Genomic DNA, 27,885 nt, shown 5'->3' on the forward strand with positions numbered 1-27,885 from the left:
GAACTCATGGAAACTAATTAGTTAGTTAAACACTATATGTGAATTTCAGGAAATGTCCTGTGTTGCTATCACACGAATAGTGAAAGTTAGAAAATACAGCTTTATTATTTGCCACTGTGACAGTGAATCACATTAAAATTTTTGAAAACCTACAAACACAAAAACACACAGACTTTTTACTTCCTTACAGGACCATTGCTGTTCATCAGCTAAGACATATTAAAGTGATACCAGAATGATATTTTATTAGAAAGAAATACTGTAGCTTTGAAAAAGGATATGATCGGAAACAAAAGAAGTGTAGAGATAGCATTCAATATAATCTATTGCTACAATTTTTTCTAGTTATTTTTACAAGTTTCCTTTTACTTTTCCACCCTCTACTATGCCCACCACAAACCCTCCATCTCCTCCTCTATATCTACCTTTTCCAATACACCCCCAACACACACATACTTAAATCATGAGAATGGCAAGTTCAAGATACAGTAAGAAAGACAGTCTGGAAATACAATGGTCAAAAAGAAAGTCAAGCTTCCTGCTCTCATGGAGCTTACATTCTACTAGGAAAAGTTGACATTAAATATATAATCATTCACATAAATATATACAGTTATAATAATTGTTATGATGTAAAATATATGCTTTTGATCATCATTTAATGGACAATTATTAACCTATGCTTCTCAGCTATTTAACCAGTCAATGACGGCTGGATTTGCAGTATAACTTTATTTGACATTTTCTGATTTAAATGGTCATTCATTTTTCTCAAACATTAGAGTAAAATATAATCAATTGTTAGAATGAAGTGACCAGTTTAAACATATATAGAAGAAAACAAGCAAAAAACTGCCTTCCCAGACAAATAGAGAAATCTAGATTCTCAAATAAAGTTAATATTGTCAATAGTCCTAACAATAGAGGCAAATTTCAAACCTAGAAAGAAAGCAAACACAGTGTCACAAAGACTGCTTGAATCTATCTAACCACAACCAATGGGAGTTTGGTTGGCCCTGAATATTATCTCTCGTAGTTATCCCAAAGAAAATAAAGGTTATTCCTAACTGTAATCATTTAGAAAACATGAAAACCAATCAAAATAATCAACTCTAAAATGTGAAACAGAATGAGCAAGTGAAAATATGAGTCAAGATGGTCTACAAAAAGAGTGAAAAAGTTTTTATTTCATTCATTTTGATTCTGCCAGCAAAGCAATGAGCCCTAACACGTCTCCAGCTGACTTATCTGCTTTTGTCATACAATATGATAAGGAATTCTGCAATTTTCAAACCCTGAAGAAATAATTACAGAGTTTGGAAGGATGCATACCAACTGTGTAAGGATATATAACAAAGTGATACCAGTGCTTACCTCTAGAGAGAAGCCTGGGGAGGAGGATGAAGGAGGTTATCAGAAGAAATGTTCCTTTTTAAAATGTACAAAATGAAATACAATTGTCTGTCACTGGACATTTAAAAGTTCGGAAAATACCTAAGAATCCATATAAAATATACCAAAACGATAGCAATAATATTCTTGAACCCAGTTTTGCTTCTGGATTCAATAAAGGAAGATTTTAATTCACAAATGATTATTCCAGAGCACCTGAATTCACTACACCTAAAGAGAAATGTAGGGTCCAAAAAATGTTTCAGGATTAAAATTTGATGGGAAGATTTGAGAAGCATGAATTTTCAATGCAAATCTGTTATGTAAGATTAGGGTAGATTTAACACATTTTATGCACAACTAGGATTTAACATGATACAAAAGGCTACACTGTAAAGTTTCTAGACATTTTTGACTCCTCCAACAGGTGGTACAAGGCAAGGATAGCCTCCTAAAGGAGACCCTGATTCATACTATCTTTATCTTTTCTGAATGCCCATCACTGATCATACTATTTACCACTCTCCCTGCACTTCCATTTGTTTCCATGTTTTCATTCCCTATTTTATTGACATTCATTTATGATTCATCACAGTCAAGATTGGATTTTTTGTTCTAGAATGCAGATTTGTTGAATTAATTTGCAACTAATGCAGACTTACAAATCATGTTTCTCATTTATATATATATATATATATATATGCATATGCATATATATATAGCTTAACCAACATGTAAAGGTGATCACTGTTTTAAATACCCAAGTCCATCTCAAAGTCTTCATTTCCCATTTAACACCAAGAAGCATCCTAGCCCTATTAATAGAAAAATAATGTAAAGTAAATACCAAATTTCTGTCCTGTATAGTTTTGTGCTGACTGAGAAATAAAATTTGATGAAAACTGGTAAAGCAAAAATATTTTCACACATGCCAATAGAAAACTTTTAAGACTGACATAATAAAACTGAATAAAGTGACACTCAACATTAATTACACCAAAATGAATATCAGGTAAGCATAAACATGAATTATTCCATATGTAGAGCTAAATGGTTATATAATTAGAGTATTATTTTTAAGAGTTACTTTTTCACAACATAATTGATATATATGTGTATGTATATTTAGAAAGTTGTGTATACACATGCATTCATACAAATATATGCATGCACATATACAAACACATATACATTTACTTCACTCAGCTAGTAAAACAAAATATAAATACATTTTCCTCTATGTCAGCCTGATTCCTATACTAAGGAACTTGGGGGAAAACGCCGACTTCAGAAATGGAAGGAACAGTAGTTTGGCCTCAAAAAAAAAAAAAAAAAAGAAAGAATTTTAAAAAGTATCCCAAATCGTACACAAAATTTCTAAAAGAATTGATATATGTTGTCATTTTCACAGTTTCTGAAAGTGTAAAATAAGGTTAAATTATATTATTCGAAATGGCTGACCAAAATACAAACTGCAATAACATATGTTCTCTTTTTATTGGCTCAGAATACTCAAACAACATTTGTTTCTAAAGGTCTATGTTACACATTTAAAACTTTGATATCCTCTCTTACTTATTTCTACACTCATATTCAGGGCCTTTTTTAAACAGAAAAGCTACCCTGCTAGATGACACTAATGTAAAGGGAGAGAACTGTGAGCTTTGGTACCAATTCCCCTGATTAAGATTCAGAACAAAAGAGAGATTCAGAAAATTCAAAGAAACACATGCTTGTGTTTAAAACAGCCAAAATAAAACAAAACTAGATACCAAGGACACATTCATTAATACACAGTTAAAAATGGTTAAAGGCTATGAGACATATTTATATTTACCACAGCTGCATATCATCTATTTTCTTTTAATGAAAACATTAAACACAATGTGGATGGTTCTAAATGGCAAACTAAGCATGCTTTTAAATTTGGCACCAATACTGTCAAAGAATACACATGCCTGACTTACCAAGGGATGCAGAAATGTATACCTAGTTGACAATGTTCTTAAAACAAAGTTAGTACGCACAAAAGAAAGAGCAGGCTTGTCTTTGAGCCTTTGTCTTGAGCCTTTGTTTCTTTTATGACACTACCTTTTAGAGTTACCATGGAGTCAATGTGTTTATATAACATCTAGAAGACCACAGCCTGATGAGCCTGCAGCAGTTCCATTTCAATGCCGCACATGCTTTGACTTACATTCTTAGGCAGAATAGCTGGTGCAGGTGTACTCCAGAATTAAATATTTGAGGATGATATGTTTCTGGTGGCTACACTCATTATTTAACTACCATTAAATGATACTGCAAAAACTGACACTGAAACCTGTAACTAATCTTTAAATATGCTAATTATATAAGCTGCTGACATGCAAAAAAAAAAAAAAAAAACCACTCTAAAGAGCAAGAAAATACAGAGGGAAACATTTTGATGGATTTTTCTTACCTTCAATTCATAAAATATTCATTACCACTCACACCTACCTCCCAGTGCCCATTACTAATGCCAAAAGGTCTAAATATATTTGCATAACTTAGACACACTGTTATTCATATAGATGATATTAAGAAGAAATAAAATAATGTAATACCTTTACTTTTACCTATGGATTTGATGAAATGGTTCCATGAAGAAAGGGTTTCCATACAAAGAGAATAAAGAGGAGAGAAACAACAATAAGAATTATGAATATATGTAAATGTACTACTCTTTGAAAATTAAATATACAAGAAGGTATAAATAAGAGTTTGAAAACAAATGGAGATATAATCAATACATGTTGAGAAATCTGCCTTTTTTTAAGGCAATACGTGCAAGGAAATTAGAAAGCCCATGCTCACTTTAAAAGACTACACAAAAGGAGAGATACACAATGCCTGTAGGTAGAAAAAGTATTGATTTTGTAGAACACTATACTCAGCATTCAAGAAGCCAGAAGCCAAAGATGTCTGCATATGTTCCCAAACTGCCATGCATGGGTGAAAAATGGACTCTTTTTGGTGCAGTACATTAAACCAAGTATCTTCTTTCATATATTAATGGTTCTCTGATTTTCTTTACTATAACTACCTTTAGCTGCATATGCTGATAAATGTATGGAAACTTTCAATTACAAGTTCTTATGTCTCATTTATTTGCAGACATAGTGCAAGAATGAAGGAAAATAAAAGTCAAAGGAGCAAACCAATACCAAACCAACAAATAAAGGGGAGAAAAACACATGAAAAAATGTGAACAAAGGTATGCATTTTATTTGCAGCCAGATAACTTGCAAGCATTTGCCCATCCTTTGCAGCAATGGTTTGAAAGCAGCTAGAGAACAAGAAAACACTGAAAGCAGAGTGGAAAAGGAACAGAGCCCATACCTTGGTCGCCCATCATCAGGTGCGCCAGACCTTGAAGGGAAACAAGAGCACAGTCAGCAATAAACAAGGGAGCACGGGAAGGCAGGGTTGTCACAGTGACAAAAATGTTCAGTGACAGACATCTTGTTTCCTATGAGACGTGTCTGTATCACAGAGGCAAATCAAAAGCATTCTTTCAACTCTGGGTTGGAATGCTTTGGGGCAAAGACTTATAGAACTGCAATTTAAACACTTGCATATGCTGCACTGTGTATATCTTCTATGTATCAGCTGGAGCATTCAACAGCATAAGAGCATGACTTAAAAAGCCAACCAATCCCTTAAATATTGCATCTGCCCTGCATGCCCTCTGATAAGGCTGTTTTGAACACTGCCCCCACAGGGTTTGCCTTCTTTGGTGACGAAATTATATTAAAAAAAAAAAAAAAAAAAAAAAAACCCAAGGGAATACCTGAAACATGGGCTGGGTCTGATCTTTTTCCTCTCATAAAAAATGAGACATTTCATAATTAAATGAAAAAAAGAAAAACACATCCTGAGTCATACTGAAATGATAATGCAGAAATGGCCCCTTGTCTGACACAGTTAGGAACTGAATAAGCTTGTTCAAATATAAAAGAGATCATCAGACATGCAGTTGTAAAGTTAGAACTTACTATGGAATGAGATTTTTTTTTAGAAACAATGGATGACCTTTAAACAGGCTTAAGTAATTTTCCATGGAAAACAAAATTATTTAACGTTTTACTTAAACATTACTTCAATATTAAAGTATGAGTTAACATGAGTATATTTAAGATATACTTTCATCAAGATAGTTTTCTAAAAGGACATGGAATTCCTTTTGTTTATTTAAATTATTTTTAATTCTTCCTTGACAATTTTAGATTGAAGATTACCCCTTTTCTAAAGAATACTAGTAATTTTCTTTTAAAAAGTTATTTCACTATCTATAAATATATGTTCTACTTTTCAGCATTAATTCCTAGTTCTTTATTCTAAATTTAGAAATTAAGTTACACTTCAATCCCTACATATTTCAAGAATATGGGAAAATGCTAGAGAAATAAAGCATACATACAAATTTAATAAAATGTGTATTTCATTTCCCACTGTTCAAATATATTTGAGGCTTTGAGCTAAACAGCTTTGTATATTACTTGAATCAGTAGTGAAATAACCTGTATTATGTCCTTAAAATTTTAAGGGGTATTTACACATTCCTGTGGGCAGACACAATTACACATCATCATATAATTATGATATAAAAATTATTTAGCACGGTAGTTCAATGTTTCTGTAATCTAGTTTCTTTTATATTTTCTAAGAGATTTTTAAACAAAATAAAAATCACAATCAATTTAAAAAGTTTATGATTCATTGGTGACTCATGATACTTTATATGCTTAAGAGTAGCAGCTTATCTGCCCAGGTTATATAATTTTTCATTTAATTTCATTTAAAAATTACTATACATTTCCTAATAATAGTTCATAACTTTTTTGTAAAATAAATCAGGGAAATAATTCTGTGCAAGATGTAACTTTTACATTCCTCTAATGGCTTTTAATACTACCTTAGTAAGAATGGAAATTTTTAAATATGAATAACATTTGCATTGTTTGTGTTATACCCCTACCTCCAAGGCAGCTAGACTATATGGTCAAAGTGGAGTTATAAACATAGACATTAAAAATTATGATCAAATAAAGTGAAGTTGCTCAGTCGTGTCAAACTCTTTGCGATCCCATGGACTGGAACCTACCAGGCTCCTCCATCCATGGAATTTTCCAGGAAAGAGTAGTGGAGTGGGTTGCCATTCCCTTCTCCAATGATAGAATAAACTTTATTACAATAGTTTATGAGCCTATACTCTGAAAATCTTGTCAATTTTTTTCGTGAGATGTGTAAGGAGAGAGTCATACATGCTCATTAAGCTGATTTCAAAGCCCCTTTGAATGCAACTGGATTTAAAGAGAAAAGAATGAAAACATAGACCTTTTTACAGGATGATTAAGGAAATACAAGAAAAAGCCAAAAAGATACTTAAAAAAAAAAACAAAACCTTTTGAACTCAAATAACATGCATAATTATAAATGAGAATGATTTTGAACAATGTCAGTCAGACCTGTAAGGGTAATATCTTTACTAAGTGCACACTCACATGCTATTTAAATTATACTGTAGAAAAAAAGATGCCATTTACAGAAGCAACACCTGGAAAATTTTTCACTGGTGATTTCTTTTAAACTTTTAATTTGTTTTACTTAAATAATGAAACAAATGTTTGGCAACTAAGCAATTGAAAGAATCCACGAAATAATCACAAATAATATGCTGACATCTGCTACTGATCAATTTTGTATTAGCATGAATCGTTCTTTGAGATATCAAATTTTAGTAATTTTAATCTGTTACATTATATGGGGACTCTTTTTCTAGGGAATCTGAACTGCTAATGCTGTGATTATGTAAGGTGATATGACATCAATTTCCTTTTCACAATTCTTTGCACTTCCTAGTTCTTTTCATATTTTTATCCTTTACATATTAATTTTACAGCACGTGAACTAATGCATTTAAGTTCCTTAAAGGTAAGGATGTTGAAATATGAAACTAACACAACATAGAAAATCAACTATATTTTACCTTTTTTTTTAATTTAAAAAAAGATGTTGAAACATGTTTTAGTTTGTTGAATTCAACAGGAAAAATGTATAGCTTTCTCAAAATCTCTTGATAATTTTAGAATACCTTGAACAAACACCATAATTCTACTTAACAGACATAGAATATTATAAATATACTTACCAGTAATCATGCTGGAGTGCAGTATGCTTTCATTTCCATGAACCAATGGCTTATTTTTAATCTAAATTTATGCCTCTTATACTTTGTGTTTTTTTTTAAAAATCAAATCATTTGAAACTAAACCAATGGGCTAGAGATGATATAATAATGCTCAAAATTTACAAAAGAAATCATTTTGATCAAGAAAAAAAAATGGAGAATCATGCACTGGGTTCGGAAACCACAAAGATATATTTTTTTCATTTAAAATAAAAGAAGCAAGATTGTGTCATTTTTCCATGGAGAACACTGAAATAAGTATTCTAAGGTTTATATGGGATGCTGAAGTCCATCAAGGGCTGGAGTTAAGGTTGAAGGGGTTTCATACACTTGGGGCTGAAGGGAGTTGAAAGTGTGTGTTCTAGATGAAAAATGATACACAATCCAGAAATAAGCAAATACTCAGAAGTTCAACTTACCGTCTACATTCAAGATGTACTCTACTATTACTAAGAAATAAAAAGCAAATGAGAGTTGGAAAACAAAGTAGAAAGCACCCACCTTCCACATTGTTGTCTTCTGAAAGCACATGACAAGGAGGGAGAGAAAAGGAAAAACATTCATTAAGCAGCATGCAGACTAGACCTTGCCTTTGCATGTCTTTTTCATGCAAGGCACCAAACACATCATGCAAGTGCTCCATCGCTCCCATTCAAAGGGGAAAAAAACAATCACAGGAAGCAGGTTCCCTCCCACTGGCAGCATTTAAGGAATATGAGACAAAATTTCAGTAATACTGCTGGGTACTGAGCAAGGAGTTTTCAAAAGTCTTTCATTGCCCTGTGCAAAACATACATAACTCTTATATGCTGCTAGCACAGTTATCCTAGCAATTACTTCTAAAGCTTTTTTATAACAGTTCTAAAAGATTCTATTTTTAATTTTGACTTACTTGGACAAAAGAAAGTTCATGACAAGTAGTCATGAAATTTCACTTAAAGATATTCCATTCTATCAGATATGTAATCTATTTACATCATGGCCTTGAAATATTTCTAATAAATTTATTTCCTTAAAAAACATCACATAAATTTATGTACCTAAAATCTGTAATTTAGTTTATAATGTGTTCATACTTTTTCACAAATGACAATAGTGTATTGCAATTTTCAAAAATATAAAGTAGAAAAAGTAATCTTTACAAGAGAAATTCATTTGATAGCTGTTCATAAGACAAAGCTTACAATGATTTATTCACTTTGTACATCTGTTTAGGGTGTGAATATGAATGTAGTTAAGATACTGATAATATTGGGTGAAATTCCCTTGTTTGTCCATATATCTATGTAATACTTAAATTTTTCATATATTAAGTATATTTCCATATGTGTATATACAAACATATATAATCAGATTTTACATGTCTTAACTACACATAATCAATGTAAGTGTATGGAATATAAAACTATTAATATCTATGAGGCAATTCAAGTACTATTTGAGACACAGGGCTTGGAATCTAGGTAAGAAATAGAAGGAAAAACTGTTTTATGGCACTAGGGTGAGAGCAATATTTTGGTACTTACGAAAAAGTTTTCAACAATAAGCATATCTATGCTGACATTTCTTGTTGTATTCTTATATTTAATTAGCTGTGCTTTTAAAAGAGGGTACATGATGAAAAGTATTTATAAAAAGTAAGATAACAGTGAATGCTGTTAAGTTGAAAGAAAAAAAATAACTGCAAATGTATCATTTTATAGGTTTCAACAAACAGCTTTTTAATAGTCAAAGTTACTAATGAACTAAAAAATCATCAACTTTGTTTAAAATATATTAAGTGGAAACTGAAATATCAACACAGCTACATTTATTGATGTGGACTTAATACATAATAGAACATGGATAAATGTAGACAATAACACCTCTACAAAGTAGTTCGTTTCCTACAGTTCATGTTAAAAGAAAAAAAAATTTTTTTAAATGACTGAAATAATTGGTATGTGACACTCATTTGCTGTTTGATTTAGGTTTCCTATCTACCAAATAAGGAATCAGAATGTATTACTTTTCAAAGGCAACTTGGATATGACATGGTCACAAACATTAAGTTTTTGTTTTATTGCTTTATATTGAGAATCATATAAAGATACAGATATTTTAATGTTTAGGATACACTTTGGTTTTATAATGATATCCTTTGAATTTCTATTTTCCACTGAAGATGCTCATTTTTCGACAAGTTTATTAAATATGTGGAGTAAAATGACAAAATCAGGGAATTTAGAGGAGAGTTACTTAGCAAATACGGTCATGAGTAGGACAGGTCCAAAAAGGGGTTTTGGTAAAGTGCTGCATGGAAGTCTAATAGAGAAAGGAAAATGAAAACAAACCAATGAAACAGGACCAGCCATGACAAAAATTTTATACATGGGCTTCGTAGGATATGAGGAAAGGAAGGTGTGCTGACAAAATTAAGGTTAGTCATTCGGTCAGCTGAAAGTGCATTCTCTTTTCACTGTTAATTAAGGCACAGGGCCACAGGCAATACCATCGATCCTGTCTAGTCATAAGGCATTTCTCTGAGTTCTTACTAATACAGAGAACTAGGCTTAACCAAAGGAACTTCTGTTATGCAAATCCAAGTCATGCCCAAAGTGTAATCAAATCCTGATGACCAAAAATAGTCTTCTCATAAGACTTAGATTTTTTTACAGAACTACTAGAGTGAAAGGAAAGGTAATGTATTAACTCGTATTTAAAGAAGAAGAAGGGACAAACCGGCTTAGAATAGACTTTCCTTGAGTTTCTATATATTTTCAGATTCAATTATAGGATTGAAAAAAAAAAAAAACTTCTCTTTGTTTCATTCTATTTTACCCCTTTGGTATCCATTTGCTGGCTTTAGTTGATGTAGAATCTGTTAATCTAGAGATGATCTCTAGGTTATTTCAGAATTTGGAAGTAGCTACATATAAATGGTCAAAACTCTAGCATTTACAGTCATTATCCATGTATTTTCTTTATCCTTTTCTCTTTCTTTTCTATTTGGTTTTTGGACTAAACAAACAATATCAAGTTTAAAAAGAAAAGTTTTTCTTATAACACCAACTTTTGATTTCTCTTTGCAACCAAATACTATTTTGGTTTTGAGGAGCAACAGAAAGGTGCTAAAACTGGCATGTAAAGCTAAAGCACGTAAAGCTAAAGCAGCATATTTTCTTTAATGTAAGGCAGAAAGCACTCCATCTAGCCTCACCTGCACACACTTTCAAGTTAGGGAAAAGCTCTTGGGTTTGCAGAAAACCCTGGCTTCTCAATGCTGCTCACCTAATCCTATTGTGTCTCTAGTAATCAGCTTTACTATGATTACCATGCCATATATAAAGATCACAGTCTTTCATTTTTCTTTTGATTATGAAAATATTAAATATAAAATTATGAACAATATAACTTAAATTTTATTTTTCTTTCAGATAAGACACGTTTCCTTCACAGATATAGAAATCAAGTAATAGAATATCAATCACATTATGAATAATGGTTGTATGCTGACATGAGGGAAGAGGCAGACTTTTAAACTGTATGCAAAATTGTATGCTTTAAAATTACTTCCAAAGAGCATCTTCATAGATGCTTTACTGCTGGTCCCCAGCTTATAAGGAAGGTTTCCCAGGTGACTCAGTGGGTAAAGAATCTGCCTGCAATGCAGGAGACGCTGGAGATGCAGGTTCAATTCCTGGGTCAGAAAGATCCCCTGGAGTGGGCATGACAGCCCACTCCAATATTCTTGCCTGGAGAATCCCATGGACAGAAGAGTCTGCCAGGCTACTGTCCATGGGGTCACAAAAAGTTGAACACAACTGAGGGGACTGAGCACCAGCTTATAAGAAGGCAAGGATGGTAACTTTATTACTACAGTCTTTGCACATAATCTTAATGGCATACTACTAGGAAAAGAAAAATGAATAAAAAAAAATGTCCTTGTTTGAAAGTAAAGAAAATCAGAAATTTAATCATGCCAAGTGAATGAATCAAAGTATGGGATAAAATATCACAAATAACTCCTTATGTATAATCAGTGTTTAAGCTTAGCAATATGAAATACTTCATCTAAATGCACAAGCAGTGGTCAACTTATATGCTACATTTCACTTTACAAACTGACCCAAAGCAGTCTCCTGCTCCCACTTGGGCTCTCCTCCTTTTTGGCTTCCTTCCTTCTCTGCTAGTTGCCTGTGACTGGCTCCCAACATTTTTTCTGGCTCCTTCTTTCCTTCATCAAAACTGCCACTATAGCAAAAAGGTTCCCACTCAGACCCATGCCCTCCCTGGTAGGGTACATAATAGCAAACCTGGAGGCTGGTGCTAGCCAACAGAAGCAGGAATTCAGAATACAATTGCATTTCCTTTCTAACATACCCTGCACTTGGTAGTGTCTACCCTCACCATTTTAGCCCCTCACAGTACTTTTCAAGATTTCATCCCTCATTTGGGGAAACCAAATGCCTGTATAGCAGAGTCTGGTTCCCATGGTGGCACAGGATGGAGCTCTGCTTTATTTTTCTTTTGGTGTTAACAGTGAAAGCCTTTAGAAAACCTCAGTACTGCGGGACTGCTTCAAGGACAGGAAATGGAGGAAATCACTGGTTCTGAGGATCTGTGCGGCAGTCACCTAGAGGATGAGAAAAGCCAGCCAGAATCAAGAGCAAGAACAAACAGAAAAGGAAACATAAAGGTCCATTATGGATTCTTAAGGAAAGAAAAGCCTGAATAGGAATTTGGCTAGTTTCAAAAATGCTTTTTAACAGGTGGGCTCAGCAACTTGTTTCAAATTCACCTAAATGGCACTCCCATTCAGTCTCCTGGAATCTTGATCCTAGGGCATGAGAGAAGCCACCTAGGGAAGCTTTTTTTTTTCTTTCCTCCCTCTCCCTCCCGATCTTTTCACTGTTCAGGAGTAAAAAGAGGGATATCTCTAACCAACTTGAAGCAGCAGAGATGATCTTGGCATCACATTTAGGACTATAAAACCATTCTCCCTAAGAAATTATGGGTAACATTTGACTGCACTTTCGGTACTTTTTGTACAATGATTCAAGATACGGAATTAATGAGTCCTTGGTGAAATGGTCTGGGATTACCTTGCCTTACAGTCTTGTTTCTTTGGGAAATGTGAGATGAGTTTCTACCTATTTATTCTAATAAATATATTTATAAATATATATATTGAGATTATACTTTCATAAGTTGGAGACTGCCTATGTTTCTGCTTCACACAGGTACCAATTCTGTGACAAAGAACTTGTGGTGTTCAATTTCCATCTTCTCAATGGAGGAAGAAAGAAGGAAGAAGGAAGCCTAATTATATGGCAGATTATTTTGGTGTTTAATCAGTTCAATGGTCCTAATGGAATTTAACAATTGTTAGTGAACATATTAAAGTATATATTAAATAGCACACATAAACTACACTGCATTTCCTTTTCATGAGGGCCTATTACAGGGATTTATCTTGCTTTTATAGTCTCAGTTCTTCCCTACATCTAAACTTTGAGAAGTCAACATTTCTACGTTTACAATAATAGCAGACTTAGGGAAAGACATTTCACAGTGACCATGAACAGAGCACAGTCTGCACTGTGTGTGCTCGTTGTTATTGTGTGATTGCTTACTGAGAAATGAACATTTCTTCATACGGAAGCTACAGATAACAGTAGTCAGGGTGTGTCCTTTCCCACCCAAGCTCAATCATTGCTACACAACTCTCCAAAGAAAGCTGGTTCTCGGGAGTATTGCTTCCTAACTAAGAGTCCAAACTCACAATAGTTTAGGAATTAGAGGTGGAAAACTCTTGGTTTGGAGTTGGGAAAATAAATTTAAATACACTTCTACTTACCCACTCAACATATCACCCCCATCTAGTGGGTTTGTAGATGTGTCAGTACTCAGGGATGACTTTTTAAATGAGCAAATGAATAGGAAACAGCCTCTGACTTGTGTGGGTAACAGCAAAAAATATTCCACAATGTGTCCTTCAACAGTAAATAGAGGGTAGATGAATTCTGCTGAAGGACACCAATGACCTTTCATTTGAGAGAACGATCTAACATATGCTAGATGTCTACAGTTTTTTTTTTCCCCAAATCATTTTATTACAGAGATGTTTAAAATAAACTTTCAAATACTCCTGATTTGACTCACCTACACGATCTCAGAGAAGGCTATTTAATTTCCCTGTAGAAAAAAATTTTGTCATTGAATTAAGGGGATACTGCACAAAAATATGACTAAGTAAGCCATACTGTAAAAACAAGTCCTAAATTTAGAGATTAACAAATTAGACCGGTATAAATCAAATAGAAAATGGTCTGTATGATATAAAATTGACCTAAATTTAGAGATTAACAAATTAGATTTGTATAATACAAATAGAAAATGATTCATCCCACTGCTGGGCATACACACTGAGGAAACCAGAAGGGAAAGAGACACGTGTACCCCAATGTTCATCGCAGCACTGTTTATAATAGCCAAGACATGGAAGCAACCTAGATGTCCATCAGCGGATGAATGGATAGGAAAGCTGTGGTACATATACACAATGGAGTATTACTCAGCCATTAAAAAGAATACATTTGAATCAGTTCTAATGAGGTGGATGAAACTGGAGCCTATTGTACAGAGTGAAGTAAGCCAGAAGGAAAAACATAAATACAGTATACTAACGCATATATATGGAATTTAGAAAGATGGTAACAATAACCTGGTGTACGAGACAGCTAAAGAGACACTGATGTATAGAACAGTCTTATGGACTCTGTGGGAGAGGGAGAGGGTGGGAAGATTTGGGAGAATGGCAATGAAACATATAAAATATCATGTAGGAAACGAGTTGCCAGTCCAGGTTCGATGCATGATGCTGGATGCTTGGGGCTGGTGCACTGGGACGGCCCAGAGGGATGGTATGGGGAGGGAGGAGGGAGGAGGGTTCGGGATGGGGAGCGCATGTATACCTGTGGCGGATTCATTTTGATATTTGGCAAAACTAATACAATTATGTAAAGTTTAAAAATAAAATAAAATTGGAAGAAAAAAATAAAAAAAAAAAAAAAAAAAAAAAAGAAAATGATTCATATGATCTATCAATTATACATATTTTATTTAAGGAAAAATAAAATTTTATTTAATATAAATAATTCATGTTATCTTTAATCCATAGGACCTTTGCATACTTAACAAATAGTCTATTAGGTAAAATGCAATAAATATTAAAAAGATATTTCAATTCTTCAAATTTTTGTTTTACATTACTGTGATGATTAAAATGCAAGATATTTACATATTTTACAATTTATGGCTAATGTAATTTTAAAGTTTTATAAAACTCACTGAAAATAACTTTAAGAGAAATTAACATTATTCCTAAATAAAAATATTATGTTAAAAATTTTAGTATGTTAAAAATTAAAAATTTTCCAGCAATCTCTCAAAGTTCACTAAAATGCTACCTACAATGAAGTAAATATCTAGTAATCTTTAAAATGCAGGATATTTCAACAAGAGGAAGACTGTTGTGAAGAATTCTGCTTCTCCAAAGACTGAAAAAAATTAGTCCAATAGTACCTGAGGTTGAAACATATAAAATTACTATTTTCAGATTAAAATTGGTCAAATACCAATAATTTAATATATTTCAAAACATTTTTAAGTTGGTGGTTTCTTTATAAGGTGTTCTATTCTCGGCTTACTAAATACAATGCAGTAATACCAGATTAAGACAAAATGATATCACATTCTTTGGAACCAATCACTGGAAAACAGAAAACAATCAGATGCAATTTTTTTAATGTTTTATGAAATGTTATTTAAAAAAAAAGAGGCACTGCAAAAGAATGTTCAAACTACCGCACAATTGCACGCATCTCAAACGCTAGCAAAGTAATGTTCAAAATTCTCCAAGGTAGGCTTCAACAATACATGAACCAAGAACTTCCAGATGTTCAAGCTGGTTTTAGAAAAGGCAAAGGAACCAGAGATCAAATTCCCAACATCTGCTGGATCATAGAAAAAGCAAGGTAATTCCAGAAAAAACATCTACTTCTGCTTTATTGACTATGCCAAAGCCTTTGACTGTGTGGGTGACAACAAACTGTGGGAAATTCTTCAAGAGATGGGAATACCAGACCACCTGACCTGCCTCCTGAGAAATCTGTATACAGGTCAAGAAGCAACAGTTAGAACCAGACATGGAACAATGGACTGGTTCCAAATAGGGAAAGTGTACCTCAAGGCTGTATATTGTCACCCTGCTTATTTAACTTATATGCAGAGTACGTCATGTGAAATGCCAGGCTGCATGAATCACAAGCTGGAATGAAGATTGCCGGAAGAAATATCAATAACCTCAGATAAGCAGATGACACCACCCTTATGGCAGAAAGTGAGAGGAACTAAAAAGCCTCTTGATGAAAGTGTAAGAGGAGAGTGAAAAAGTTGGCTTAAAGCTCAACATTCAGAAAACGAAGATCATGGCATCTGGTCCCATCACTTCAGTTCAGTTCAGTTCAGTCGCTCAGCCGTGTCCGACTCTTTGCGACCACATGAATCGCAGCACACCAGGCCTCCCTGTCCATCACCAACTCCCGGAGTTCACTCAGACTCACGTCCATCGAGTCGGTGATGCCATCCAGCCATCTCATCCTCTGTCGTCTCCTCTTCCTCCTGCCCCCAATCCCTCCCAGCATCAGAGTCTTTTCCAATGAGTCAGCTCTTCACATGAGGTGGCCAAAGTACTGGAGTTTCAGCTTTATCATCATTCCTTCCAAAGAAATCTCAGGGCTGATCTCTTTCAGAATGGACTGTTGGATCTCCTTGCAGTCCAAGGGACTCTCAAGAGTCTTCTCCAACACCACAGTTCAAAAGCATCAATTCTTTGGCGCTCAGCCTTCTTCACAGTCCAACTCTCACATCCATACATGACCACTGGAAAAACCATAGCCTTGACTAGACGGACCTTTGTTGGCAAAGTAATGTCTCTGCTTTTGAATATGCTATCTAGGTTGGTCATAACTTTCCTTCCAAGGAGTAAGCGTCTTTTAATTTCATGGCTGCAGTCACCATCTGCAGTGATTTGGGAGCCCAAAAAATTAAAATCTGACACTGTTTCCACTGTTTCCCCATCTATTTCCCATGAAGTGATGAGAGCAGATGACATGATCTTCATTTTCTGAATGTTGAGCTTTAAGCCAACTTTTTCACTCTCCTCTTTCACTTTCATCAAGAGGCTTTTTAGTTCCTCTCCAGTCCCATCACTTCATGGCAAATTGATAGGGAAACAATGGAAAGAGTGAGGGACTTTATTTTCTTGGGGACCGAAATCACTGCAGATGGTGACTGCAGCCATGAAATTAAAAGACACTTGCTCCTTGGAAGAAAAGCTATGACAAACCTAGACAGCATATTAAAAAGCAGAGACATTACTTTGCCCACAAAGGTCCATCTAGTCAAGGCTATGGTTTTTCCAGTAGTCATGTATGGCTGTATAGTTGGACCATAAAGAAAGCTGAGCACCAAAGACTTGATGCTTTTGAACTGTGTTGCTGGATAAGACTCTTGAGAGTCCCTTGGACTACAAGGAGACCCAAGCAGTCAATCCTAAAGGAAACCAGTTCTGAATATTCAATGGAAGGACTGATGCTGAAGATGAAACTCCAGTACTTTGACCACGTGATGCAAAGTACTGACTCACTGGGAAAGACCCTGGTGCTGGGAAAGATTGAAGGCAGGAGAGAAGGGGACGACAGAGAATGAGATGGTTGGATGGCATTACTGACTCGATGGACATGAGTTTCAGCCAGCTCCAGGAGGAGGTTGGAGAAGGTAATATCAACCTACTCCAGTACTCTTGCCTGGAAAATCCCGTTGATGGAGAAGCCTAGTAGCCTGCAGTCCATGGGGTCACTAAGAGTGGGACATGACTGTGTGACTTCACTTTCACTTTTCACTTTCATGCATTGGAGAAGGAAATGGCAACCCACTCCAGTGTTCTTGCCTGGAGAATCCCAGGGACGGGGGAGCCTGGTAGGCTGCGGTCTATGGGGTTGCACAGAGTTGGACACGACTGAAGCGACTTAGCAGCAGCAGCAGCAGCAGCCAGGAGTAGGTGATGGACAGGGAAGCCTGGCAAGCTGCGTCCTTAGGGTCACAAAAAGTCACACACAACTAGGCAACTGAACTGAACTGAAAGATATCAAGTAACTTCTACATACTTAAAAGAAATAAGAATAAAAAATAAATATACCCACCCTTGAGTAGGCCTTCTCACTTTAAATGTACTTTTATAAACATCATTTATATTATATTTATGTTATCTCAGTGTGTTGGATGACTTGCCTAATATACCTAAATAGAATATAAAAGATTGCAAGAGTATACAGAAATTTTAAGGCTCCTTGTGAAAGTTTGCAAATTTCAAAAACTGTATTAAAAAGAAAATAAGCATGAAGAATTTGGACAACATGCTGAAGTGCCTAATAAGATGGTGCTACATTCCTGGAAAAATTATTAAAATATATCTATTTTGTCAATTTTTTTAAAGTAATACAATAAAGTATGGGGACTATATTCATGATTTCTTTGATCCTGTTGAAAGATAGCAGAAATATTTTAGGAAAAATATTTCTTCTTCATTGCATTTATGTGCTACTTCTATAAAGTCAAAAATATAATACTGTTTAATTTCCTTTATTGAAGAAAAAAAAGGTCCTAACACCCACCTTCCCTGTGCTATTAGAATGAATTATTTCTCAGGAAAAAAAATACTTTTGTAAAACCTTTGCCCTACTGTAATAGCAAAGAGCCGGCCCATGTTAGTAAATGTGTTTGCCCATGGGCATTCTAACCACTAGAAATAAAAGAGAGAATTATTCCATCATTTCTTGCTTCCTTTAAAATTTAAAGAAAAGTGTTCATTTCATTCATAGCACATAAAATTTTTCTTCCCTTTTAAAATATTTGAAACAAAAGACTATTTGATTCCAAGTCAAATATTTGGAAGGTTAGGCAATATAATACGAACATGCCACATAAAGTGCATTTGTCTTTTCATTTTAGTTATAAAATGCAAATTTGATAAAAATACTATTTTTATTCCTTTTACCTACAAGCTGTTAGTAAATCTCCTGGGAACTGAGCAGGAAGCTCTAAACTTTAAAAGCTGAAACATTAGACAAGTAGAAAGAAAAACTAAAGATGTTTTACAAAATCCTATCTTCTTTTACAAAATAAAGTTTTATGTTATAGGCTAACAATAAAATGTTTCTTCATAGGTACAACAAATTCTGTATGACTAAATATTCCATATATATAACTGTTTTGGTTAATGTCTAGTACTTAAGTAGACCCATATGAATGCAATTCCACGTTGAAGAAGGAGCCATAAGCTTGAATAATCTATCCTTTATCTGTTGATTTACTGATCCATAAAATCAAATTGCTACAAACACAAGCTTTTAGGGTAGCCTTATAATTCCCCATCTTATCTTTTTCTAAAATGGATATCCACTGCTTAAGAAAACATGCTAGAAGACAAAAAGTATTTTTTTTGTTTTTTGGACTTTAGTACAGCCAATTTGAACATTAATTCCAAAAGTTCATTTTAATTTTTTAATGGAATAATATGCATATGGTATTATTTCTTGACATTTATATAAACTGCTTTCTGATTACTGGAGTGGAAACATTTCTTTTTAATCCAAACCACTTCCAAGATAAAGATTTAATTTTCAAAACAGTCTCATTAAGTTATAATTCATAAGATATTGCTTACAAATGTGTAGCAATACACTGCTTTTATGACCACTTCAATTCATAAGTTCCTTTCTAAACATCAATATTTTTCTCTATATTCCTCACTAGGTTATTTAATTTTATTGTCACAGGTTTTATCTGTATCCCTATGAAAATGCTTTCTACACAAATAGTTTAATAACAGCAGCAGTTTTCAAATTAGTAAAAAGTACCCTCCGTCTCACAGTCTCATACAATGAATTCTATTACATTATATGTCAAAGACTTCCGTTCCTATAAATAGGTTTCCTATTGAGTATTACAGTAAGGGAATCTAAACTGATGGGATAAATAACATGTCTGTAACACTGAAATACAGGAGACACAAGGAGAGACAGGGAATATAAAAGGAGCAGCTCAAAACTTTAGTTAATTCTATAAAAGTTCAAAATCCTGTTAAGAGAATATGACATGATAATGAACACACCAAAGAGTAACGAAATAAAAATTATGAGTAGAAAGAATAGAAAAATAACCCTGAACATGGAAGCATTAATTGTGGCATAGAAGGGGAAAAAAAAGTGACAAAAACATCTAAGAGATGAAACAATAGATGAAAAGTTTCATATAAACAATGGAAAAGATGAACACATAAATTTAGAGTGAATCTGCTGACTCTGTTTTCAGTATTTATAGAATGCAGCTGATTGTAAAATTAAAATCATTCATTTTATTATAGTAAAGTAACCCTCTTTATGACTAGTTCGTGATATACAATCTCCATTTTTACATAGTAAATAAAATGAGTCAATATAAGAATGGAAACAGTAATATATTTATAGTCTTGATATCTTAATGGAAAACATTTAATCTATATCTGTTGTCTGGTAATAAAAAGAATTGAAAAGGATAGATGATATCCAAAGGGTTCTGATCTCATCTGACATCTAAATTCAGCCCCTGGCATTAGAATGGCTTGAAAGAGATAATCCAACATAACCAGAGATTAATCTTATTTCAAAGAAGAAAATATGTATTGCTAAACCAGAATGTTGCTAATCCTGACTCAGTACTTGTTATGGACTGAATGTCTGTGTCCCTCCACAATTCATATACTGAAACCCTACTTCTTAGTTATGATATTAGGAGGTGGGGCCTTTGGGAGAGAATTAGGGTTACATACAGAGAAGGCAATGGCACCCCACTCCAGTACTCTTGCCTGGAAAATCCAATGGATGGAGGAGCCTGGTAGGCTGCAGTCCATGGGGTCGCTCAGAGTCGGACACGACTGAGTGACTTCACTTTCACGTTTCACTTTCATGCATTGGAGAAGGAAATGGCAACCCACTCCAGTGTTCTTGCCTGGAGAATCCCAGGGACGGGGGAGCCTGGTGGGCTGCTGTCTATGGGGTCACACAGAGTCGGACACGACTGAAGTGACTTGGCAGTAGCAGTAGCAGTAGCGTTACATAAAATCATAATTCCATTAGCACCCTGAAAGTCATGAGAGAATCTGCTTCACCTCTCTGCTCTCCACCATGTGAAAATTCAACAAGTCATCAGTCTTCAACCTGGAAGCAGACTCTCACCAGAACCTAGCACTGTGATATCAGATATCCAGTCTCCAGAACAGTGAGAAACACATTTCTGGCTTTTATAAGCCACCCAGTCTATGGAACTTGGTGACAGCAGCCTAAACTAAGACAGTACTACTTTAGATCTTGTAAAACTAAGGAAAACTCACCTGTACTCTCCTCCCCCGCTCCCTCTCTCTCTGTATATATGTGTGTGTGTGTGTATAACACAAAAACTTAATAGAATACTGATATTATTACCACAACTAAGAAAACAAGAAAAAACAAACAAAACTAGTTGCATAGTTGCACAATATGTAGAATACTTGGAATGGCTAATACCTGCTGGCAAATGTAACTCAGGGAAGTAGCTTAGGAAATGTGGACCTTATAGCTGTCAGAAGTAAATTATGTTCAAAATGTGCAATGCTGCAAGTGATGCTCACAAACATAATGGAAAGAGAAAAATCACCTTTTTTTTACTGAATTTTTTTTTTTTTAGTTAATATGCTTCTCTTAAAGTTGAAATTAAATTATTCTGGATGGATACTGAGAAAAGATACTTCATAATTTTAAATGAGCCTATTTTTTATTCTATTATTGTGTGCTAAGCCGCTTCAGTCGCGTCCAACTCTTTGTGACTCCATGGACTGTGGCCCACCGGGCTACTCTGTCCAAGGGATTCTCCAGGCAAGAATACTGGAGTGGGTTGCCATTTCCTTCTCCAGGGGATCTTCCCAACTCAGGGATGGAACCCACGTCTCTTTACATCTCCTGCACTGGCAGACAGGTTCTTTACCACTAGCACCACCTGGGAAGCCCATTCTGTTATTAACAAAAATTAAATTGAGCATTTTAAAGTATGTAAACATATACAAAAACAGTCATAAAGAGAAAAAAATTGAACTAATTCTCATAGTGAACAAATAATATTGAATCTTTAAGAAACTAGAAATCCTTGGAAAAATCTAGGCATTTATTGACAACATGTAATACTTTAATGTTTCATCTCATTCTCCCTGAAGACGGAACTGGAAAGTGGAATGATCTTGGAGTTAGGATCCTTCTAAGATGCTCTAACTAAAATCAGTTTTAGGAATCTAGACACTTTGTTTTTTTAGCATTTCTTTAATTTTCTCATTTGCTAAATGTTGAACTTGTTTCATAAAGAAGTTGGAGCTCATTGCAATGAAAAAATATAAAACCGCTTATTTAATAATAACAGGCTGTAAAGCATTTTATGTATAGATAATACCTGGTTAATGATGTTAGCCATGGTAATATTATAATTAATGCCTTCTTATACAAATTGTAGGTTGCTTAAGAGCTGAGCCTTTTCTATTCATCTTCTTTTTGTTCAGTGTCTAGCATGGTGTGTACACACAGGAGTTGCTTAATAAATGTTTCAGTGAGTAATTAATTTCCTATCTTAATTTCTTGCTTGGCTTTTATGAAACAAGTAATGTGTGATGAGAATGACCAAGTTTATTTTCATAGGCAGGATTTATTTGCCACAAAAAGCCAACTTTAGTTACTTTATTCTCATATCAGATTTGAGGGACTTTAACAATTGGAAGCATTTTTATTTGTGCAAAGTAAATAGCAGGCATTTAGTATTAGTTTCCATTAAAACATCATTTTGAGGCAGTTTGAGATTCATTAATTGGGTATTTCCAAACAAACCCTCCACGGATTATCCTTTCTTAAGTAGACAGTGATGATAATAACCATGACGAAGTCATGGAGATGCAGCACAATACAGTGACCATCACTTAAATTCACTAAACTGCTTGTGCAATCTTATTATTATAATGATGTGGCTAAGACCACTGAAAAGTAGAGTAACTATTAAAATACTGCAAATAATAACTGTTTATCTTCACCACTCTATATGTAGTTCTTAGCACAGTGCCTGGCACAAAGTAAACAGTAAATATGTTTTGTGCTAAGTCACTTCAGTTGTGTCCGACTCTTTGTGACCCTATGGACTGTAGCCTGTCAGGATCTCCTGTCCATGAGATTTTCCAAGCAAGAATACTGGAGTGGGTTGCCATTCCCTCCTCCAGGGGATCTTCCTGATCCCAGGGATCTTCCTAGGGATCAAACCCACATCTCCTATGTCTCCTGTATTGGCAGGCGGGTTTTTTTTTACCACTAGCACCACAATAAATAGAAAGGACTAAATGTTATTCAGCATGCACACAAACGAAGAAAAAATGGCTAAATGGGAGAAATCAGATCTTCTAACCCCCAACACTGTGTTCTTTCCTCTACATTATGGAGGTTTAGAAAAATTCTAATTAATCACATTTACTCTAAAGGCTTGCTAATCAGCATATCTGTAGGAAACAATTATTTATTATAAGTTTTAAGAAAAACTGGGATGCAGTTAGTGTCAGTAAAATGACTTTTTATTATGAAGCTTCTTTTTAAAAAATTATCTTCCATAAAAAAATGAGCATTATTTCCTAAGTATAATCTAATATTTCGTGATACATAGTAAGATATTAATACAATTGAGTATTTTAGAATATTACATTTTTTAATGATCAAATTTATAAGGATCAAATTTGTGGGTTCCCTTACCCTACTGTTCTCCACCCGGGTGCCCTTTCCCAATAAAATCTCTTGCTTTGTTAGCACATGTGTCTCCTCGGACAATTCATTTCCGAGTGTTAGACAAGAGCCCAGTTTCGGGCCCTGGAAGGGGTCTGCCTTCCTGCAACAAATGGTGACTCTGGCAGGACTCCTCTTCGCTAAGACTGACATTCCCCCCACTCGGGGTACTCAGGGGCCAGCATGCCTGCCAATGGACCAGACCCAGCTGCCACAACTGGGACCCTTTTGTCCCTGGTCTCCTCCTGATGTGGACAACTGGCCAGAGTGCCCCGACCAGGTAAGGAACAAGAGACTTTATTGACCTCTCTCCCCTTTCCCTCTCTCTTTCCTCTCCTTAACCCTTCCTATCCCCTCCCCATTCTTCTAGTCCCCCGGTCCTGGACGCAGGAATCTGGTCGAAGGGCCCTCAGCCTGAGCTGAGAATTGGAGACTGATCACCTCCTCTTGTCAGAGAACTCAAATTCTGGTTCTGGTCTGGTCTGATTTCTGGTAGGGCCGAGTTCCAGTCCTCCCTTCTCTGGAGGCCCAGGGAAAAGTCCCATAATGCCTAGGTATCTGTAGGTAGCAGGAGACGTCTGTAAGGCCATCCATTTCACCCCCTTCTCCTGCCTCCTCGCCCTTCTTCTTTCAACCTGGCTTCTTTTCCTCCCTTGAAATCTTTGATGTTAGTACTTGGATCTGAAGTTCTGTGTCTCTATAGGAGGTTTTCTGAGAGACTGTATTCTTGTATTTAAGGGCTTCCCTGGTGGCGCAGAGGTTAAAGCATCTGCCTGTGATGTGGGAGACCTGGGTTGGATCCCTGGGTGGGGAAGATCCCTTGGAGAAGGAAATGGCAACCCACTCCAGTATTCTTGCCTGGGGAATCCCATGGACGGAGGAGCTTGGTGGGCTACAGTCCACGGGTTGCAGAGTTAGACACGACTGAGCAACTTCACTTTCACTTTTGTTTTTCATAATTTAAGTAAATTTTTGATTTATTAATTGAATGAGATGTGTCAAGCTCACATATTTGTATCAGGTGGGATATGAATCATTAATATGATTAATTACATTTTAAGATGACTTCAAAGAAAGTTTAGCCTTTCTACCAATTCTGCATAGATAAACTTAAAAATCAGAAAGGTACATAAGTGGCATGCTCTACATTTTGGCTCAACCTCAGATTCCACTTAAATTGGTCATTATATTACCTGTTTGTACAGTTACTAAACTAAAATGCTCCATCCAATTAAAACAATTCATAGCATCAATTATGGATATGAGAAATATATAACTTAAAATTTTCTTTGGTTACTTCTAATCAGTACCTTAAGATATGCTATTCTGGTAAATGTGATAAACATCTTCTGGTTCCAATGGGATATACAACTGATTAGAATACATTTTCATACTGTGGTTAACTCATTCAGCACAAATAACTGAATTATCCAGTGTACAGAATCATATTTTTTGTTGTTGTTTAGTCATTAAGTCATGGCTCTTTTGTGACACCAGGGACTGTAGTCCGCCAGGCTTCTCTGTCCATGGGATTTTCCAGGCAACAATACTAGAATGCATTGCCATTTCCATCACCAGCAGATCTTCCTGACCCAGGGATTGAACCTGTGTTTCCTGCATCAAAGGCAGATTTTCTACCACTGAGCCATGAGGGAAGCCCATATAAAATTATATAGTAGTCAATTAAAAATTTTAAGTGACTTTCCTATGAAGGCATTACTATATAAGGCCTAGCTTTAAATATAGTATACTATGAAATATAATTAATTCCTATTTGCTAGTTAACCCCATTTATGGCTCCTGAAATTCTGTCTGAATTTATCTTTCTACAAACAGTGAACTTAAAGTGCAATTATATTTAGAGCTATAGAGTTTCAATTTGAAATTTAGAGTTTTAGAATTTTAAAACCGAAATTAATACTACCTGGTTAACAGATTAAAAAAAATCAAAAGTCCATTGTTATCCCAACAGGTGATAAAACCTTGGTCAAATGACCTCTGGGTCCCAACTTTGAAAACAAGTCCAAACTGAACAGTATCAATAATAAGCAAAGCTACCTGAAAAGTAGACTTCAACTAACAAATCAAACCAAAGTTACATACTTCTTAACTAAGGGTACTAACCCAAACTTGACTAAAATTTGTGCTTTCTTTTCATGCGAATTTTAAATAAGAATCTGGAATGCTAATTTTTCTTGCTGACAGATTCCTGTATTGAAAGGTTTGGGGAAAATGATCAAAAATAATTAATCAACTAATTCCACCCTCTCCCCTAAAAAAGGGAATCTGAAACCACAAATATCAGAATTTGCAAGTGTAACACAATCAAGATTTATCTACATCAAATAAAGGTCACACATAATCTTACTTTCATTTTACAGATGAATTAATGAGGCCCAGAAGGGTTAAGCTAACAATACATAGGTACTAATCTATAAACAACCAGATACGTTATATAGTAATGTTTAGAAAAACACAACATGGGAGCTTCCCTGGTGAAGAAACTGCCTGCCAATGCAGGAGATACGGGTTTGCTTCCTGGTCAGGGAAGATCCCACATGCCGCAGAGCAATTAATCCGTGTACCACGACTACTGAGCCTGTGCTCTAAAGCCTGGGAGCCACAGTTACTGAAGCCTGAAAGCTTTAGAGCCTGTGCTCTGCAGTTTAAGAGCAGCCACTGCAAAGAGAAGCCAGAGCAACACAAGTAGACAGCAATTCCCACTAGCCACAACTAGAGAAAAACCCGCACAACAATGAAGACCCAGTACAGACAAATAAAATAATAAAATTATATGTATATCATATATATGAGAAAAATACAATGTAAAAGAACCCTCAAAAATAGTATGTGTTGCAGACATACTAAGAACATGTTAGAAAACAGTAAGGAAAAGAATTAATTTCTCGGAGGTGTTCTAATTTTTTCAAGGAAAATCTTTGAACAATTACTAAAGAAGTAAGTTTTATTTACAGAAGACTGGCATTTGATTTCTGACCAATGATGGAAGATACTGGAAAGAAGAAATTAGGAACCACCTTCTACCTCGAATAAATTCAAAATTGGCTTCAGCATTCAAAATATTCAGAGCTTGGTTGTTTCCCTTCAGATACAATTAAATGAAACTTGTAGATCTTTTTTTACAATTGATTTTTCACAAGGGTAAAATCGTAAGCAGGATAATCCAGTGCTATTAAATCGGGGATGCACATTTAAGTTGTTAATTGTTTATGCACAACTAAAAGTACATAGAGGGGGAAAAGTGGGAAGAACTAATCCATTTTAAGCACTGGTTACAGAAATCATTGGAGAAGGCAATGGCATCCCACTCCAGTATTCTTGCCTGGAAAATCCCATGGATGGAGGAGCCTAGTAGGCTGCAGTCCATGGGGTCGCTAAGAGTCAGACGGGACTGAGCGACTTCACTTTCACTTTTCACTTTCATGCACTGGAGAAGGAAATGGCAACCCACTCCAGTGTTCTTGCCTGGAGAATCCCAGGGACGGGGGAGCCTGGTGGGCTGCCATCTATGGGGTTGCACAGAGTCGGACACGACTGAAGCGACTTAGCAGCACAGAAATCACCTTCTGTAGATCAGATCTCTTCCGTAGAAGAGATCGGGCTTCCCTCATAGCTCAGTTGGTAAAGAATCTGCCTGCAATGCAGGAGACCCCGGTTCAAGTCCTGGGTCAGGAAGATCCCCTGGAGAAGGCATAGGATATCAATTCCAGAATTCTTAGGCTTCCCTGGTGGCTCAGCTGATAAAGAATCTGCTTGCAATGTGGAATACCTGGGTTTGAGCCCTGGGTTGGTTGGGCTGGGAAAGGCTACCCGCTCCAGTATTCTGGCTTAGAGAATTTCATGGCCTGTATAGTCCATGGGGTCACAAAGAGTAGGACACGGCTGAGCGATTTTACTTTCACAGAAATCATGGAAAACAGCTTGGTCTTGTGGAAACCCACATCTCAGTTGAGAGACTAGGATTTCCAACCCTAATTAGCACCTCCATCACAAACTACTTTCTAATGTGACATTGGGCAGGTCATTTCACATTCTGAGTCTTAATTTCCTCAGATTTGAAATAGAAAGAATGAAACCTATCTCATAGTGTTATTTTGGATACACTAGTAAGAGTCATATAAAATGTGAAGCATGTAGTTGATATATAATAGACAGCCTATCATTTCTTTCTATTAAATCATTCTGCATGAGAAAATAGGGAAAACATATTTAAATGAAACCTAACTTTAATCTTAACATATTCAACAACTATTTTTTTCATTCTATACTTCTATATCTTGCAAGAGGAAATTGTATACAGCGTTACAGCAAGAATTTGAATGCCAACTGATTTCCAAA

General features: G+C 35.3%; 1 protein-coding gene across 22 annotated transcripts in view; it reads right to left on the reverse strand.

Annotated features, from left to right (window-relative positions):
* The window catches only part of NRXN1 (neurexin 1), a 1,219,761-nt gene that overhangs the window by 1,093,412 nt on the left and 98,464 nt on the right, over nt 1–27,885 (reverse strand). For 11 of the 22 annotated variants that reach the window (XM_070798634.1, XM_070798633.1, XM_070798623.1 and 8 more), the window contains exons 3-4: nt 8,108–8,125; nt 4,756–4,785 (exon numbers count right to left, since the gene is read on the reverse strand). The exons of 5 other annotated variants lie outside the window; for them this stretch is intronic. In XM_070798634.1, the coding sequence (XP_070654735.1) occupies nt 4,756–4,785; nt 8,108–8,125 (48 nt within the window). Of the gene's footprint in view, nt 1–1,167; nt 3,993–4,755; nt 4,786–8,107; nt 8,126–27,885 lie in introns of those variants that run through there. 6 more of the 22 variants (XM_070798637.1, XM_070798624.1, XM_070798643.1 and 3 more) reach the window with 5 other exon arrangements.

This window comes from Bos indicus, chromosome 11 (genome assembly GCF_029378745.1).
Source record: "Bos indicus isolate NIAB-ARS_2022 breed Sahiwal x Tharparkar chromosome 11, NIAB-ARS_B.indTharparkar_mat_pri_1.0, whole genome shotgun sequence".
In the NCBI taxonomy this organism is placed as follows: Eukaryota; Metazoa; Chordata; class Mammalia; order Artiodactyla; family Bovidae; genus Bos; species Bos indicus.